The 16,513-nt window shown below is 36.1% G+C and overlaps 1 protein-coding gene across 3 annotated transcripts in view; it reads left to right on the forward strand.

Annotated features, from left to right (window-relative positions):
- Positions 1-16,513, forward strand: part of CFAP299 (cilia and flagella associated protein 299) — a 554,549-nt gene that overhangs the window by 222,696 nt on the left and 315,340 nt on the right. For 2 of the 3 annotated variants that reach the window (XM_087434483.1, XM_004430878.3), the window contains exon 3: positions 46-136. In XM_087434483.1, the coding sequence (XP_087290609.1) occupies positions 46-136 (91 nt within the window). The remainder of the gene's footprint in view (positions 1-45; positions 137-16,513) is intronic. The other variant, XM_087434482.1, reaches the window with a different exon arrangement.

The raw sequence follows: 16,513 nt of genomic DNA on the forward strand, positions 1-16,513 counted from the left end.
ATATTTGTTATCTAATATATTATAACTGAAGACTGCTTTTTATAGGACATTAACAAGTGCTGGTAAAGACCTGCAAGATAATTTTCTGAAGGCCCTGGCAGTGAGAGAAGAAGACAATCGCAATGGAAAAGTGAGCGTGAGTACATTTCATCCAACAGCTAAAAATGTACACACTAAAGACCCAATTAGTATATGATACACAGTTAATAATATAACTTTTAATATCTTCCCTGAAAAGTAATTCATGAGGGATATAATATGGCTCCTTATTGTGTCCTATATATTATGACAATATATGTAGAAATTTTTTAAAATTCCAATTTACATCTGTAGAATTAGCCAAATGGTGAAAAAAATTAGTATTCTAAACGTCTATTGCAGAGAAAATGCCTATACTCCGCAGACTGGTTGTCATCTCCAACTCTGTGCTAATCCTACGTTGAAACTTCACGCCTCTTTTTAGCCCAACCTCCTAGTACATTTCTCCAAGTCACACATCCACCCAACCCCAAGTTTTGCCCCCTGCCTACCTCATTTCATGCTACCTCTAGAAGATCGTCCTAGAGTCTGTCCTATAGTCCTACCTTGGCAAATGCGTTAGAAACCAAATAATGGAGAGACATGATTTTGAATCATCCAAGGAGAACATGCTCTTGCTTTATTAAAATGTGTGCTAGACCAAATATGTAAAGTTGCTAAAATTATTTGGAATAAATATTTGCTTTCACTCTTTGTTAATATAATATTAGTGATAACAGTCTTTTGTAAATCTTAAAATGTTCCAAGTCAAGGATAAAAAAAGACAAATACTCATGCTGAAACTGTAATAAGTGACTTACAGAATAGTAATCAGAAGTAGTATGATGAAAAATTTAATGCAAAAGAAAAATATGTGTATAAGAGGTCTATTTTACCAAAGTTTTCTCAATTAAAAAATTGGAATTTTTCTCACTATCAAATCCTTTGAAAATTTCACATGCAGACAAAATCCTCAGTGTACTTTAGAGAGGAAAAAAAATCATACCTTGGTTAGACAATTGTATAGAATTAACGTGGACTTGAAATCAGGGAAAATTTCTTGGAGGAAGTAGCTTGAGTGAGATTTGAAAGAGGTGAGGTTGGAAATATGGGAAGAGGCTAGACTTTGGAGGGCCTTGTAAATCACAACAGAGAAGTTTGGAATTTATCCGACCATTAATATAAAGAGCAGCTAGAAATGTGAGAGGAATGGCAGAAAAATGTGGTGTCACATGGAATCCATGATAAGGACTTAGAAGAAGGAGCAAATGATCATCAGTATCAAACAGGATAAGGACTGAAAAAGCTTCTACTGTGTCTGGCAACGTGTAAACATTTTTTTAAAAATTTGACCAGAACAAATTCCATCAATTCTAAGGACGGAAATCAGATTCTATAGGGCTGAAAAAATGGCCCACGGTTAGAGTGGCACCAACAAACACACACAGCCTTAGAGACTCCAAGCCCATGTTTTTGACCACAATGGTATGCTTCCTCTCAAAAATGTCTTTTTAAACCTTTCTGTCCTGTTGGTATTTCCTTTGACAATGAATGACAGCTCATCCACTCATTTACCCAAATCAGAAGTATGTCAGTTATTATAGACTCTTTATTCTCTCTCACCCATGTTGAACAAGCCAAAATTCTCCTAGATATGTCAGATTACTTCACTTTTCACCATCTCAGCAATCGTTTGCCTTGATTCAACCCCCCATTATATATTAGATAAATTACTATAACAGCCTCCTAAATGATATGCCTATGTATTTTCTTTCCCAACTCACATCCATTTTCCAGTGACTCAACATGTATTTCTTGTGCACCTGTTCAAGCCTGGAACTGTTCTAGTCATGGGACACTGGGGCATTGCAGAATCCATGACCTTAAAGAGTTTATATTTTAGAGAGGGAGATAGAAAATAAGAAAGCAAAATAAAAGTGGAACAGTTAATTTCAGCTCTTGATAGGTGCTATGGAGAATATAAAATGAGAAAATTGAACAGAGAGTAGTTGGTTGCTTTAGCTACTGTATACAGGAAAATCACTTTGAGGAGGTGACATCTGTTGGGACTTGAATGAAGTGGAGAAGATAGCTGTGGAATTTGAAGGGAGAGACACCCTTAAATAAATATTGAAGAGGGAGAGATATCCCAAGAAGAAGGAACAGCATATTAAAATCTCCTGAGATAACAGCAATTGTGGCATAGGGAAGAGATGGTAAGAAAACCAGAATGGCTGGACTGTAGTTATTGAAGGGGATTATAAAGACCAATGAGATCACAGAGGAAGTTGGCAACCAGATCATATAAGTTTTAAATAATTTTAATTTTAATTTTTATATTTATTCTTTTATCATTGTAGTAGAAAGTCAATGGATGATCTTAAGAAGAGAAGTGACCTAGTCCGGTTTACACTTTAGAAAGATTGATCTCTCTGCTGCTGTGCAGGCGAGGAGGTGTGGGAAGGAGAGCTAGAGCAGAGGCAAGGAGATAAGTTAGAGAGCTCTGTAATCAACTAGCAAGAGATGAAAACAGTGTGAAAACACTCTTAAACCTGTGATCAGAGTTGAGATGAAGGGAAGTTAATGAATCGTGCCTATATTTTGGAGGCAGAACAGACACCACTCACTGATAGACTGGATGTGGAATATTAAAGAAAGAGGAAATTAGGATGACTTCTAGGTTTTTGGCTTGAACAAGTGGGTAGATGATGGGGGCACTTACTGTGACAGGGGAACTCTTGAGGAATGCTTATTTCAGGAATCAAGAATGAAAGAGTTCTGTTTTGGCTATATTAAATTTGTGAAGTCTATTTGATACTCATGTGGAGAAGTTGATTGGTCATTTACATATGTTGGTTTGAGACTTAGGGGAGAAGTCTTGGCTAGGATATAAATCTGAAAGTCATTAACATCTAAATGGTATGTAAAGTCATAGACTTGCACAAGTTTACTAGGCAGAGAGTATAGGTAGAAAGAGTGAAGTCCTATGACAGATCTTTAGGACATCCAACTGTTAGACAACTGGAATGTGTGGAAGAGCCAGCTGCTGATAGTGAGAAGTAGCAGGTAGCAGAAAAATCTCAAACATGGGAGAAGAAAAAATTTCAAAGGAAAGAATGCTCACCATGTCAAATACTGCTGAGAGGTTAAATAAAATGATGTATTAGTTTCCCATGGCTGCCATAACAAATTACCACAAACGGGGTAGCCTAAAACAACAGAAATTTGTTCTCTCACAGTTCTGGAGGCCAGAAGTCTGAAATCTAGGTGTCAGCAGAACCATGCTGTCTATGAAGGATCTAGGGGAGAATCTGTTCCATGCCTTTCTCTTAGCATCTGGTGTTGCCGGCAATCATGGGTGTTCTTTGGTTTGTAGGCACATCGGTCTAATTTCTGCCTCCATCATCACATGGGATTCTCCCTGTATGTCTGTGTCTGTCTTCTGGTCTTATAAAGATACCAGTCTTATTGGATCAGCTCCCCTCCCCAATTGAATATGACCTAATCTTAATTTTATTACGTCTACAAAGACAATTTATTGACATCTACAATTTATTATATCTATTTCTAAATCAAGTCATATGCACAGGTACTAGAGGTTAACACCTCAACGTATGTTTTAGAGGAACATAATTCAACCCACAACAAAGGATAAAAAGTTTGCCGTTGTTTTTGGCTAGACAAATATCATTGATTATGGTAGTGAGGGCTGTTTCAGTGGAGGGCTGTAGTTGAACATCTCATTGGAGTAGGTAGAGAAAAGAAAAAAGTGTGTAAGTGAAGATAAGGAGAAGCCATTGTTTTTGAGGATTTCTGCAGTAAAGTGTAGCATAGACATTGAGTGACAGCTGGTTGGGGTCTGAAATCCAGGAATTTTGTTTTGTTGTGTTTTAAGATGGATAATATTCACCTATGTTTTATGTTAGTGGGAATGATCCAGTAGAGAGAGGAATATTAATGGCGTAGGGGAGAAAGGGAATACTTGCTGGAGAGAAGTCCTTAAAAGGAAGATGGGATCCAGAGCACCAGGAAATGATTTACCTTTGAGAGGGGCAGAAGCCACTATTAAAGTTAGAGCAGGAGAGAAGAAAGAGTCTATAGGCACGTCTGCCAAGTGGGTTGGAGGGTTTGGATTTGGGAAGATGAGATAGCTCTACTGTGAGTTTATCTATTTTCTCTACATTGTTGCTCAAAATGACCTTTAATTACATCATTATGATTATTTTTTTCCCTAGAAAAGGTCCTAAATTAAACTTTTATTGAATATGCTAAATAGTTAACATTTAATGTCAGGTGAGTGGTCACTGGTTTGGAAACTGGAATCTTGCCAGACTCATAGCTTGCTGACTCTGAAAATAACATATGGTCATTTATTTGGGCCTTTGAATTTGTGATATTATTATACACATCATTGTATCAAAAGTGGCATTTAAAGCTTAATTTTTTATCTCCTAGTCTTGTCTTAAAGCAGACACCAAACGGTTTTATGGCAAACTATTTGCAACAGAATACAGATATTTCAGAAAGATCTAATTATTAAGATCACAAGCTTACTTAAAAGCCATTTACTAAATGGATATGCTTTTTAAAAAGTAATCCTATAAAATATACAATATTCATGAGATTTGAATCTATGTTAATTTGCTGTCAGCAGAAATTATATGTGAGTTTTATGAGGTCTGAACTCTCCGAGGGAAATGACTATTTCCTAACCAATAGGATTTCTCTACATAATGTGTGGGTGCAAAATAAATGGAGAACTTCAACCCGAGGCACATTTGTTTCTCTTTTTGTTTCATCTTATTGAAAGTACATACTAGAAAAATTATTGCATGGTCTATAACTTGCAGAGTTGACCTGAATGGCCTAATAAGGCTTGAAGGACTAATTCCATAGCAATTTTTCTAGGTGATTTTCTTTAACTGTAGCTAGGAAATGAGAAGATTAGAGTTACTTTCCCACACTCACAAGTTTTTATTTTATTTTTAAGTTTGCTGATCCCAGGTTTCAAATGCTATTCAGTGTAATTGAATCTTGTTCTGGGTGTGCTCTTTCTCCCTCTGGTCAACTAATTGCAAAATTGATTTATTAGTTTTCTCCATTTAGGCCTTGAATTTACTCTGCTATAGAGCCTGGAGCCTGGAAAATAGCACTCTTCTCTGTCTCCCATCTCCATAGGCCCCCATCCCAATATTTTCAATGCTCAAGTTATAGGATTATTTGCTTATTACATGCATTTATAACACTCCCACAAAGCTACTGCTTGGACAAGTAGTCTCGGATTATGCCCTGGGAGGGAACAGGGTTTTATGAAAATTGAAAGTTTATATAACTGCTATTCAAAGATTAAAGGTTCCTGAAAATGTACTTCCTTTAAAGCTTTTAGTGGTTCAGTGGATCACATGCTGTTGACATAGATATTGTTTAGACGAATCCTTTTTTAGAAAAGCTTGTACTAAGCCAGAGATAACTTGATTTAATTCAAGAATCAGTATTATTTAATGAATGCCTCTGAATTTTATATATAATATGTACTACATATATGTGTATGTATAATATATGTATGTGTGTGTATATATATGTATATGTATGTATAATATATGTATGTGTATGTGTATATATGTATATTTATGTATAATATATGTATATGTTTGTGTATGTGTGTATTATATACACATACACATATACAAGCACTATATATAAACACACATTTATTTCTTTACATCTTTTCAAAATATTCTGTTTTAAATTACTTTGATGTTGTATGCTTTTGTTTAGACAAAACATTGAGTCTTATGTGCAATTCATGTACAAATTTTTAAAAGGATTAATTGTGTAGTACTTCGTATGACAGGTACAGTGAGTATTTTTTCCTAGTAATGTAACTATTTAATTTTATTTTAAATGTGAGTCATTCATGTATGAAATTTCTACCTCAGGCCTCATGTATTTCAGATTCAAAAATCTTTTAAAGATTAAAATTATTAACCATTTCCTTCTCATTTGTAAGCAGATTTATTGTTTCCTGTGAAAGTGTAGTCTTCTGATTACTCATACTATAAAGTTTTTACCACTGCCACCACAGTGAGGCATTTATTAAGTGTATTCTTATGACAAGCACTTCGAAAAGCATATTAAACAGATCTGGTTCTAGATATCCAGAAACTCACATCAGAGGCAAATCATGGTGATGTAGGTGGACATACAAAAATTCAAAGAGAACTGACACATTGTGTGAATATATGAGATATTGCAAAATGCCTTTTCTTAGAAAAATCAGTGAAAATGTTAAATAAATTAAATATTTAAGTGATGCTGAGATTAGGAGTATTTTTTTCTTACAATTTCCAGAAATATCTTGATAGAAATGGTAGAATTACAGAGGATGCTTGAATGAAGACATAATATCTTGAGAGCATTTCATGTAAATGATAGAGACTAAGGAAAATTTTAGAGGTCAAGATGCTGATTTTACACAGGATGCTTGTGTAAAGAAAAGACTATGCAGAAATTAGAGTGAAGAAGTAATGTGGGTTATTCTGAGACAAAAATTTCCAATTTCTTTCTATACTACTCTAAGGTATTTACATAATTGACCAATCTTTCTCTCCTATCTTGGTGTCTATGACATAATTATCTTATAGTTTTCCTCCATTGCTGAGGAAGATTTGCCCTGAGCTAGCATCCGTTGCCAATCTTCCTCTTTTTTTTTTTTTTTTTTTTTGCTTGAGGAAGATTAGCCCTGAGCTGACATCTGTGCCAATCTTCCTCCACTTTGTATGTGGGTCACTGCCAAAGCATGGCTTGAAGAGTGGTGTAAGTCTATGCCCGGGATCTGAACCGGCGAACTCGGCTGCCAAAGCAGAGCACATGGAACTTTAACCACTACACCACAGGGCTGGCCCCAACTTTCTTCTAACTTTTGATCTCAATCTCTTTCTTGGGCTGACCACCTTATACCTCTACTTGACCTGCATCTCTTCCACTGTACACATTTTCTCTTGGTGAATCATCCAGACCCATGAACTCACTGACTATGTGCTTCTTACCACCAAAACAGAGGCCTAGATCTTTGCTGTCCATCTATTAATTAATTTATTCAATTATTCATTAAATGGTGTAACTGGTTCTGTACATTGTACCATCTTCTGGGAATAAAATGGATGGCAAGTGCCTTATGGAGTTAGAGTTGCTTGGGAAAGAAAGTATAGGACAAGAAGTAAGCAGACAAGAAAAACAAAATTGCTACTGTGATAGATGCTGTGAAGAAAAAGCACAAAAAGTTCTGATTGTGTATAAGTGGGTTGAAAGATGATATGATCAGATTTTCAGACAGAAAAGATCAATATTCCTTCGGTATAGAGAATAAATTATGGAGAGGATAAAGCAGATGCTAATAAATGAATTGCAAGACCAGATAAGAGAAGTATGAGATGGTAGCCTGGACCAGGAAGATGAGAGGGAAGATGAAGAAAAGAACTGATTTGAGAGCTATTTAGAGGGTAAACTAGGCAAGGTGTGGTGACAGTTAGAGTACAGCTAAGGAGGAGGTTGAGGCAAAGGGAGTGGCCACGGATAACTGGCCTTCATAGCTGGATAGGCGGTGCTAATACTCTTCGAGACATGGTGCACTCAAAGATCAGGAATAGGGTACAGAGATCATAGATCTGGTTTTGGACAAGTTGAATTTGAGTTGTCTTGGACAAAAGAAGTTGTTGAGGTATTAAGTAGATAGCTGGAGGAAAAGATCTCCTAAACTCTACCCCAATGTCCCAATGTTTATCTCCACATTACTGTACCTCAGATACTTACATTTAATCTACAACTAAACCAAATTTCTTTTCCTCTTCTACTCCTCAGATCTCACATCCATTTGGTCATCAAGCCCAATCAATTCTCCCTTTGTAAATATGTCTCAAATAAACATGGGGGAGGTGACAAGAAAGCCAAAGAGCTAGGCAGCAGCCAGCTTTAAGGGCTCTGTTGTGCTGTACTTAGCAGAATGGACAATGTCCTGCAGAAGATGGGCATCCATGAAAGAGTTTACACAAATGGTCAATGTGATCAGATGTGTATTTTATTATTGTTATTATTTATTTATTTATTTTTTTGCTGAGGAAGATTCCTGCTGAGCTAACACCTGTTGCCAATCTTCCTCTTTTTGTATGTGAGCCACCACCACAGCATGGCCACTGACAGACAGGTGGTGTAGGTCCGTGCCCGGGAACCAAACCTGGGCTGCTGAATTGGAGCGTGCCGAACTTAACCACTAGGCCACCGGGGCTGGCCTACAGATATGTATTTTAAAAGTACACTGGCTGCAGTATGTGAAGATAAGCGTGGGTCTGTAGGGGTAGAGGATGAGATGAGACAGGGAGGTCAACTAAGAGGCCATCGTAACATTTCAGACAATAGATAATAAAAAGGTAGGAAAAAGAAATGACAGAATGAATGGTGTGAAAAAGATGGATTTGAGTGATGGAGGTGATAACTGCAAACCGTGTTCTTTGTTTTGATGTGGGAAATGGTGAGAGGGAGTTTTTGAGTACTATTCACGTGTTTCTATTTGAGGGATTCAATGAGCCGTTTTATTAATGGGAAGAGAAGTTTGATCTTGGCTTTAGAGGATTTAGTATAGTTCATTGGTTAAGAGCATAGGATTTGGAGGTAGACTGTAACTACTCAAGTTCCAGATTTACTACTTACCTAGTATTACAGATGGCGAAAGGACTATGCTACATCTTCTAAGCCACAATGTTCTGCTCTGTAATGTAGGGATTAAAAGAGTACCTTTATCTTAATATTGATTGAATATTGAAAAGAAAATGTAGATTTAACACTTGACACACTGCATGATACATGACAAGTATTTAATAAATAATATGATTTCTGCAGTAAAAGAAAATTATAACATTGCTAGAGCTATAATTGTAAATAAAATAAAAGTTGTAGAAAATATGCAGTACTTTTGTTGATAGCTTTTAAGGGAAGCATTGAATAGTTTTGAGTCTCTCTTTAGAAAAGATGGTTGAAAGAGTTCCTTGAGGTAATCAGATATTTAGAGATATTATTAGGGATCTAAAGATTGTTGGTCACTGGCAGGTTATTATAGCAATCAGAACATTTAAAAAAACACCTTTACGTTATGGAATTTTTTGTTGTTGTTATAGGCAACCACAGTCCATTTCATTAATTTTCTACTCTGTGCAAACCACTTTGCTGTTTGCCATAAACAAAGATGGAAAACGCATGGGCCCTCCCTTCAGTGTTTCTAATGTAATAAAATTATGTAACTCTTTTAAGTGGCTGTGTGGTGGGGTGGGGTTCAGGTGGGAGGAGTTGTTATTTTTCAGATGGTAGTAAACTAAGAATCTTGGATTTATTGAATGGAAAAAACAAAAATAAAATATTCCCTTCCTAATCAGAGACTCAAGAGGATTGTAATGGAAGGTCACATGCTGTTCCAGGCTGGGCAAGTGGAACCTATTGACACTTATTTTCCCACTGAATGTTGACTATGTAAACAGTTACATGGCTGACTAGTTTGGGCTTTAAAATGTGCATTATTGAAGCTGGTATAAAAGCACTGCTTACAGCTTTTCCTTCAGAGTCATTCAAAGAAACCACTGTATGTGGGTCAGGAAAACCTGTGAATTAGGCAGTTCCTAATATACCCATTTCCTGTGTTGAAATCTCTATGAAACATAAGATTGCGTTGTATATGACCAGTAACATTGTGCTGACATGATCTTTTCCCTCCTTGCTATTTTCCACCTTCTATAAAATGTTTCCTTTCAAGAAAATGAAGGTATTATACAGATGTTTATTTCCTTTTTAATTGAATCCTTGCTTGTCCACTAATAAACCCTTATGGAAATTATATGACTCATATAATCTTACCTTCATTTTAAACAAATTACATCAATGTGTGGAAAATAAAATGCACATCAACTTCCATTTCACTAAAACAAGTGTAGTTGAATAGATCTTTAATTTTTAATTTCCTGGGTAAAAATATGATATAGAGGCAGTGAGAAATTCTGTAAAGAGTAGCGGTTATGGAGCCATATTTATCTGAATTTGATTTTTGGATTTCCAACTTATTACAACCCAAATACAAGTTCCTCAACTCTACAGTGTCTGTTTCCTCTCCCACAATATGGCGATAATAATTTTCACCCAGCTTAGATATTTCTGGAATAAAATTATCTAATGGTTAAAGCACAAATAAGCCTACTCCTTAGTCGATGTTTAATACATTGTAAATAATAAGTGCTGTGTTAGTTCAGGTTCCGTAGAAGCAGAGCCTCAGATGCAGATTTTAGTGCAAGTGATTTATGAGAAAGTTCTCTCATGTGAAACTTGTTAAGGACATCAGGGAAGCATGGTGTAGAGAGGAAAAAGGTAGGCAGAGATGTGGGTTCAGTGGAAGTCTAGCCTCAGTGTGATCACACGGGGAGCTATGGAGCATGAACTGTATCCGAGTTAGTTCTGCCCTGAGGCAAGGGGGATGTGCTTGAACACACTCTCCTTCCCCTTTCATGTCTCCATCAATTAATCATCAGCTGCCACAGAGGTTGGGGGAGGAGGGAGTAGAGAGGCTCAGTCAACTAAGGGCAATCCTTTCTGAGGAGCGTGCAGGTGTGAACCATTAGCCATTAACACCTGCGGCGTCTGGAGCTGAGCACACCAGCCTGGGAACGGGGATCCTAGGGACCCCACTGAAGGCAGTTGCGAAAGCTTAGTTTTAGCCATTTTTGAAAGAAAAGAATGCCACTCTTTTAATAATGTAATCTTATATAGGCAAAAAATATTTTTGTTTAAGATATTTAAATTTATCGATCATTTTTATATGAAAGTTTAATTATTTCTTTAGTGTCCCATTTCCATAGTCATTTGAATTAAAATGAGATGTATTTTACTGCAAAAGTATCTTTATTCACAAATAATCAGTAGTCCAAACATGGTTTTCAGGTCCAGAAATTTTACATATATAATAAGCTTTCCCATTTAAATGTTATCTCCACTAGTACACATCCCATATAGAATAGGTGCTGTTTTGTTTGGATTTGACAGAGTCAAGCCAGTGAATCTACTCATGGGTGAGCAACCAGCATCATGCCCGAGTGCATTCACAAAAGATGTGTTTGTGAATATAGTACATAATAATTGTTGTCATAACAAATGGAGATACAGTTTAGTACTCTCTAAACACTATGCATTTTCAGATCTAGTGCAATATTTTTTGGATGCTTTTGGTTGCTTGCGGAATATAAAAAAGAGTAAAGCTGACATAAGGTCACCAAAATTAGGAAAATGAATCTCTTTGCCACATTAGGGAGTTGTTATATTCTCAATGTTCTGTGCAAACAAGTTACCTTAGATATTTATCTAATGGTGAAATGTAGTAGGATTCTTTAGACATCAATAGAGGTATGACTATCTTAAGAATGCATCGCTCCTCTTCATGAATGAACACAGGGCAAAAAATGGTAAAAAGCTCACTGATTTACTCACAGCAAGTGCGCTGATAACAAAAGTTTATGTGAACTTTCAAGTTCACAATCCCCTAACCGCCAATCTAAAATCCACAAAGTTTTGATAATGAAAGGATTTTTTTAAAATTTGGAATAAAGTAATTTGGCAATGAAACCTATCTATGAGGCTGTTATAAACTTTATCTCATTTAGTGTGATTATCCCTTTAGTTCGTTGCAGAAAAATTAATGGGTTTGGTTACTGGATGCTGTCCTAGGCTTACCTGGAAATATGGGTTAATATATGTATATCTACCAGATTACCTTAGCCAAACCCAAAGATTCTGAATTCTAAAGTAATTCTAGCTCCAAAGATTTCAGATAAAGTATTATGAACCTGTATTTATATAATAAATATATGAAATATTAATTATGGTAAACTGAGCTGTATAAGAAAACAAAACGAATCTTAATGGTTTAATATAATAAAAATTTATTGCTCTCTTACTTCATGCCCAATTGCTTGTCCATGTTAAACACATAGTAGGGCTTTTTCTGTTTCATACACTCATTTAAAGATCTATATTGATAGATGAGTTCTATTATCTTCATTACAGAGCTTCTGAAAATGCTCTGGATATTGAGAGTCAGCTCAGGGAAGAGAGAGGAGACTCATGCAGAAGGTTCTTTATGGACCAGGCCTAGAAACATGGTTTACAATACTCTGCCCCAATTCTCTTGTCTAGGACTCAGTTATAGGGTCACACCTATTGGGAAGAGTGGGAAATGTAGTCTAGCTGAGTGCCAGGAGGAAAGGAAATGTGATTGATGAACTACCATTTGGTCTTGGTATCTGCCACATATGCATGTGTACACATTATATCATTGCTGCGTCATATTCCCAAAGCAAAATACTTATTCACAGAAAAATTATTTCTTAGCTAAGGTCGTTAGTGATCTTTAGTGAATGAATGACGTTTAAATTTCAAAAAATGATGGGAAAACTCTGAAAAAGAAGAATAATGGTGTGAGTAACCAGTCCTACAAGATAATAACATATATTAAAAAACCACCATGACTAAGACAATATTGTACTGGAGCAAGAATAGATAGATGCTCACTGTACTAGTAATCAGAGAAATGAAAATTAAAATGAGTTATATTTCACACTCACAAAATCAGCAAAAATTAAAAAGACTGATCTTTTCAAATGCAAGTGAGGATGTGAAGTAAGAAACCATGTTCAGAGATGGCAGGAGAGTGTATTGTTAGGTGCAATTCAGAGAGCAATTTGGCAATATCTGGTACAAAGAAAGATGTGCATAATCTTTAAACCAGTAGATATATATATCTGAGAAAAACTGTCAATCATATATATAAGAAGATAATTACAAGTATGTGCATTGTAGCATTGCTTAGAATAGCAAAATAACCTAAATGTTTGTAAACATGAGAACAAGTTGTGGTCCATTTATAGAATGGGATATTGTACAGCAGTCAATGTGAAAAACTAGATGTATTCTGTATACCAACATGGAATCATCTTTAAAACATCTTATTAAGTTAAAAGAAAAAAGTCTGTTTCAGAATGATATGCACAGGTGACCCTCCTGTAGTCACTGACAAGCTCTGTTCCTTTCTATGTTTCAGTTTCCTTATCTGGCTATTGGATTAGTAACAGTGTCAAGTTAGTAGAATGGGTGTGTGTGAGGATTAAAGGAACTAACACAGGGAAAGTGCTTAGAACACTATTTGGAACACAGTAAATTCTCAACAAATATCATTATTAAAAATATTTACATAAAGTTTAAAGATTTTTATTTATTTATTTTTCCCCCCAAAGCCCCAGTAGATAGTTGTATGTCATAGTTGCACATCCTTCTAGTTGCTGTATGTGGGATGCCACCTCAGCATGGCCAGAGAAGCGGTGCGTCGGTGCGCGCCCGGGATCCGAACCCGGGCCGCCTGCAGCGGAGCGCGCCCACTTAACCGTTAAGCCATGGGGCCAGCCCCTAAAGTTTAAAAACATACAAAATAATTGATAACTTTTTATAGATAGTCTCATGTTCTAGTTGTATAAAAACTACACGGGGACAATACACACCAAGTTTAGGAAAGTGGTTACATTATGCAAGGTAGGAGGAAATTAGAAAGGAAAGAGGGGAGATGAGTACAATTGAAGAACAGGCTTTTATGTGATGTTTTACTTCTTTAAAACTTATGATGCCAGTGTAGGAGAATGTGAAGATTTGAGTAAGCTGCTTGGCTGGATTTTGGCTAGTAGGTTTTGGTTATGGTGGTTATGCTAATAAATATTAGTTATGTTAATCTTTTTTGTAATTTTCTTTATGTTTGAAATATTTCATAGACATAAATGGAAGCCAGAAACATAGATTATAATATTTTTGGAAAAATTTTAAATGAGTGAGTTTATTATGTCTAGTAAAATGTTTATAAAGAAGTAAGCAAAAAATGCAACCAAGAGGTCAAACACAAAGGGCAAATCTTGGGGGGGCAACTTACAACAATTCTTTTTTCTCTGGGAATGGAACCCAGATCCAGAAGAGGGCCTTCAGAGGCTACAGGGGTCCTGCCTTTCCCTGTCCACCTAGATGACTAATTCATGTTGGGCCAATAGGATTCTGTCTGTTGGGATGTGACGTTAGAAATGTTGAGATACAGAGCCAAAGAGTCATTGAAGCTGACCCCTTTAAAGAGATGGTCCATGAACTCTAGTTGCTAAGGTCCCTGAGTTGCCTACGTATCTACTCCTGTGTCTTGAATATTCAACTCTGCCTTTGAATCTGGGAGATACTGTAGGACCATTCCAATAAATCCTCCATTTTGCTTAAATTAGAGTCCAAATCTTGGCTTACAGTAGGTGAACCTTAACTACCATCTTAAAATCAGTAAAGTTTGTCTCTAATACAAAGAGGAAAATCATTTAACAGAATTTTTTGGTGGGAACAGATTATTTCCAGTTCCATCTAGAAGAAACCTCCAAAAGCATTGGTAGAGTTGGAGTCTACGGATTCATGCTCTATGTGCATCTAAGAAAGCTACTACATCCTCTAAACCCAGTTCTATGTACTTACTGTCACAAAACAATTTAAAAGTTAATTAAAACTATTGAAAAGTTGCTACAGAATTTGGAGAGATGCAATGCAAAATGCAGTAGGTCCAGTAAAATGTAAAATTAGTGGACATGCTGATTGTGGTGATATACATAAGGGCATATATTTTTAAAAATTTTTATGGTAATGAAATTATAAAAGCTGCTGGTCTATAGAACTGAGGAAACATTTACAGATTGTTCTGGATTTGGACATGTGCAATGAGGGCCAACTATATTCATGAGACTATTTGCTCCTTGATGCAACATTATAGTAATATTTCTTTCTTCAAGTCCATAAATTTTAAGGACAAACTTCTGGCTGCCTAATGTTAACAAACACGATGGCTTTCATACTGTGATATAAAACAAACAATGGGAAAAGAAAAATTCTTGATATATGAAATACCTTATTGGAAGTGAGTGAATTAAATAGCTCCTCTGTCAACAGATAGTTTCACTTCCTAAAATTGGCAGAGGGTTTTTTTCACTAGAATCATAAAGAAGATTCTGGTGAAAATTAGCTGTTAAGGAAGACGTTAATGGTACTATAATAAATAACAGAGCTGACCTTGAGAGCAATAAGAGGAATATAACAATGATTAATCTTTAAAATTGCGAACATTATTGCTCAACCTAGTTTGCAAAATGTGATGATGAATTTGGCAGCAAGTTGTAATACCTAACAATTCTAATTTAATGTTTGTGCTATTAGGAGAATATTATGTGGCATCATATTGAAAAGATTTTTCTTTTGATTTTTCAATAGAATATAATTTAGTACTTTGAGAGGTTAGTATGTATGCTCTCAGCAACATTTGGATCGCAAACAGAAATTTACCAATCATGTTGATTTCTCTTTTCCTCCTTCACTCCAGTAAGTGGTAAATTAATTAAGTACTCTTGACAGCCAAGCTTTTGAAGCAGTACTCTGTTTATTTAGATGCTATAACTGAAAAGGAAACAAAGTTGAGCCTTCCTATCCCAGCCCCTCTCCTCCTGAGTCCGAGGGGAAAGGTATATTTTACAGCTGGGTCATCACATCTAAAGGTTGTGTTCCTTTAGATGAGAAAAACAGTGCAAACATTGGCAGGTGCTTTTCTTTGGACCAATCTACGTGTCTGACCATTGCTCTATTTTTACCCATCCTGGCTAGAGAGGTAAAAGAAGAGGGACTAGATTTGAACCAATATCTTCATTACAGTCAAAATAGCAAGAATACCTGCTTGCTTGGCATAGGGGCCAAATACATTTATACTCTGCTTTAGTTCTTGAGAGATGGAGGCAAAGTCTCAGAAGGATCGGTTTATCTGTCATTCTTTTTTTAGAAATCTCTACTCCTTTTCATATTTGACCAATATAGAGCCTTTGCAATGTTAACGATTACAATTATAATTAAGATAGTTATCTTTTATTAAATGCCTATTTTGTGTTGGCACTTAATAATTTGTCAAATTTATTAGCATAAAGTTATTCATAATATTCTCTTATTTTTTTAAAGAAAAGTGGATTATCTCTTTTTATTATTATTTCTTTTGCTTGGGAAAGATTCGCCCTGAGCTAACATCTGTTGCCAATCTTCTTTTTTTTTCCCTCCCTAAAGCCCCAGTACATAGTTGTATATTCTGCTTGTAAGTCCATCTAGTTCTTCTTTGTGAGCTGCCACCACAGTCTGGCTATTGACAGACGAGTGGTGTGGTTCCACGCCCGGGGAACCGAATCCGGGCCGCTGAAGCAGAGTGTGCCGAACTTTAACCACCAGGCCATCAGGGCTGGCTCTCGGTTACATTTTAATGTCTGTAAGATCTATAGTGACATCCACTCTCTTTCCTGGTATTGGTAATTTGTGTCTTCTTTTTCCTGAGCTGTCTAGACTGAGGTTTGTCTATTTTATTTATCTTCTCATA

This window comes from Ceratotherium simum, chromosome 8 (assembly GCF_057802395.1).
Source record: "Ceratotherium simum simum isolate JZ-2026a chromosome 8, ASM5780239v1, whole genome shotgun sequence".
Classification (NCBI taxonomy): Eukaryota; Metazoa; Chordata; class Mammalia; order Perissodactyla; family Rhinocerotidae; genus Ceratotherium; species Ceratotherium simum.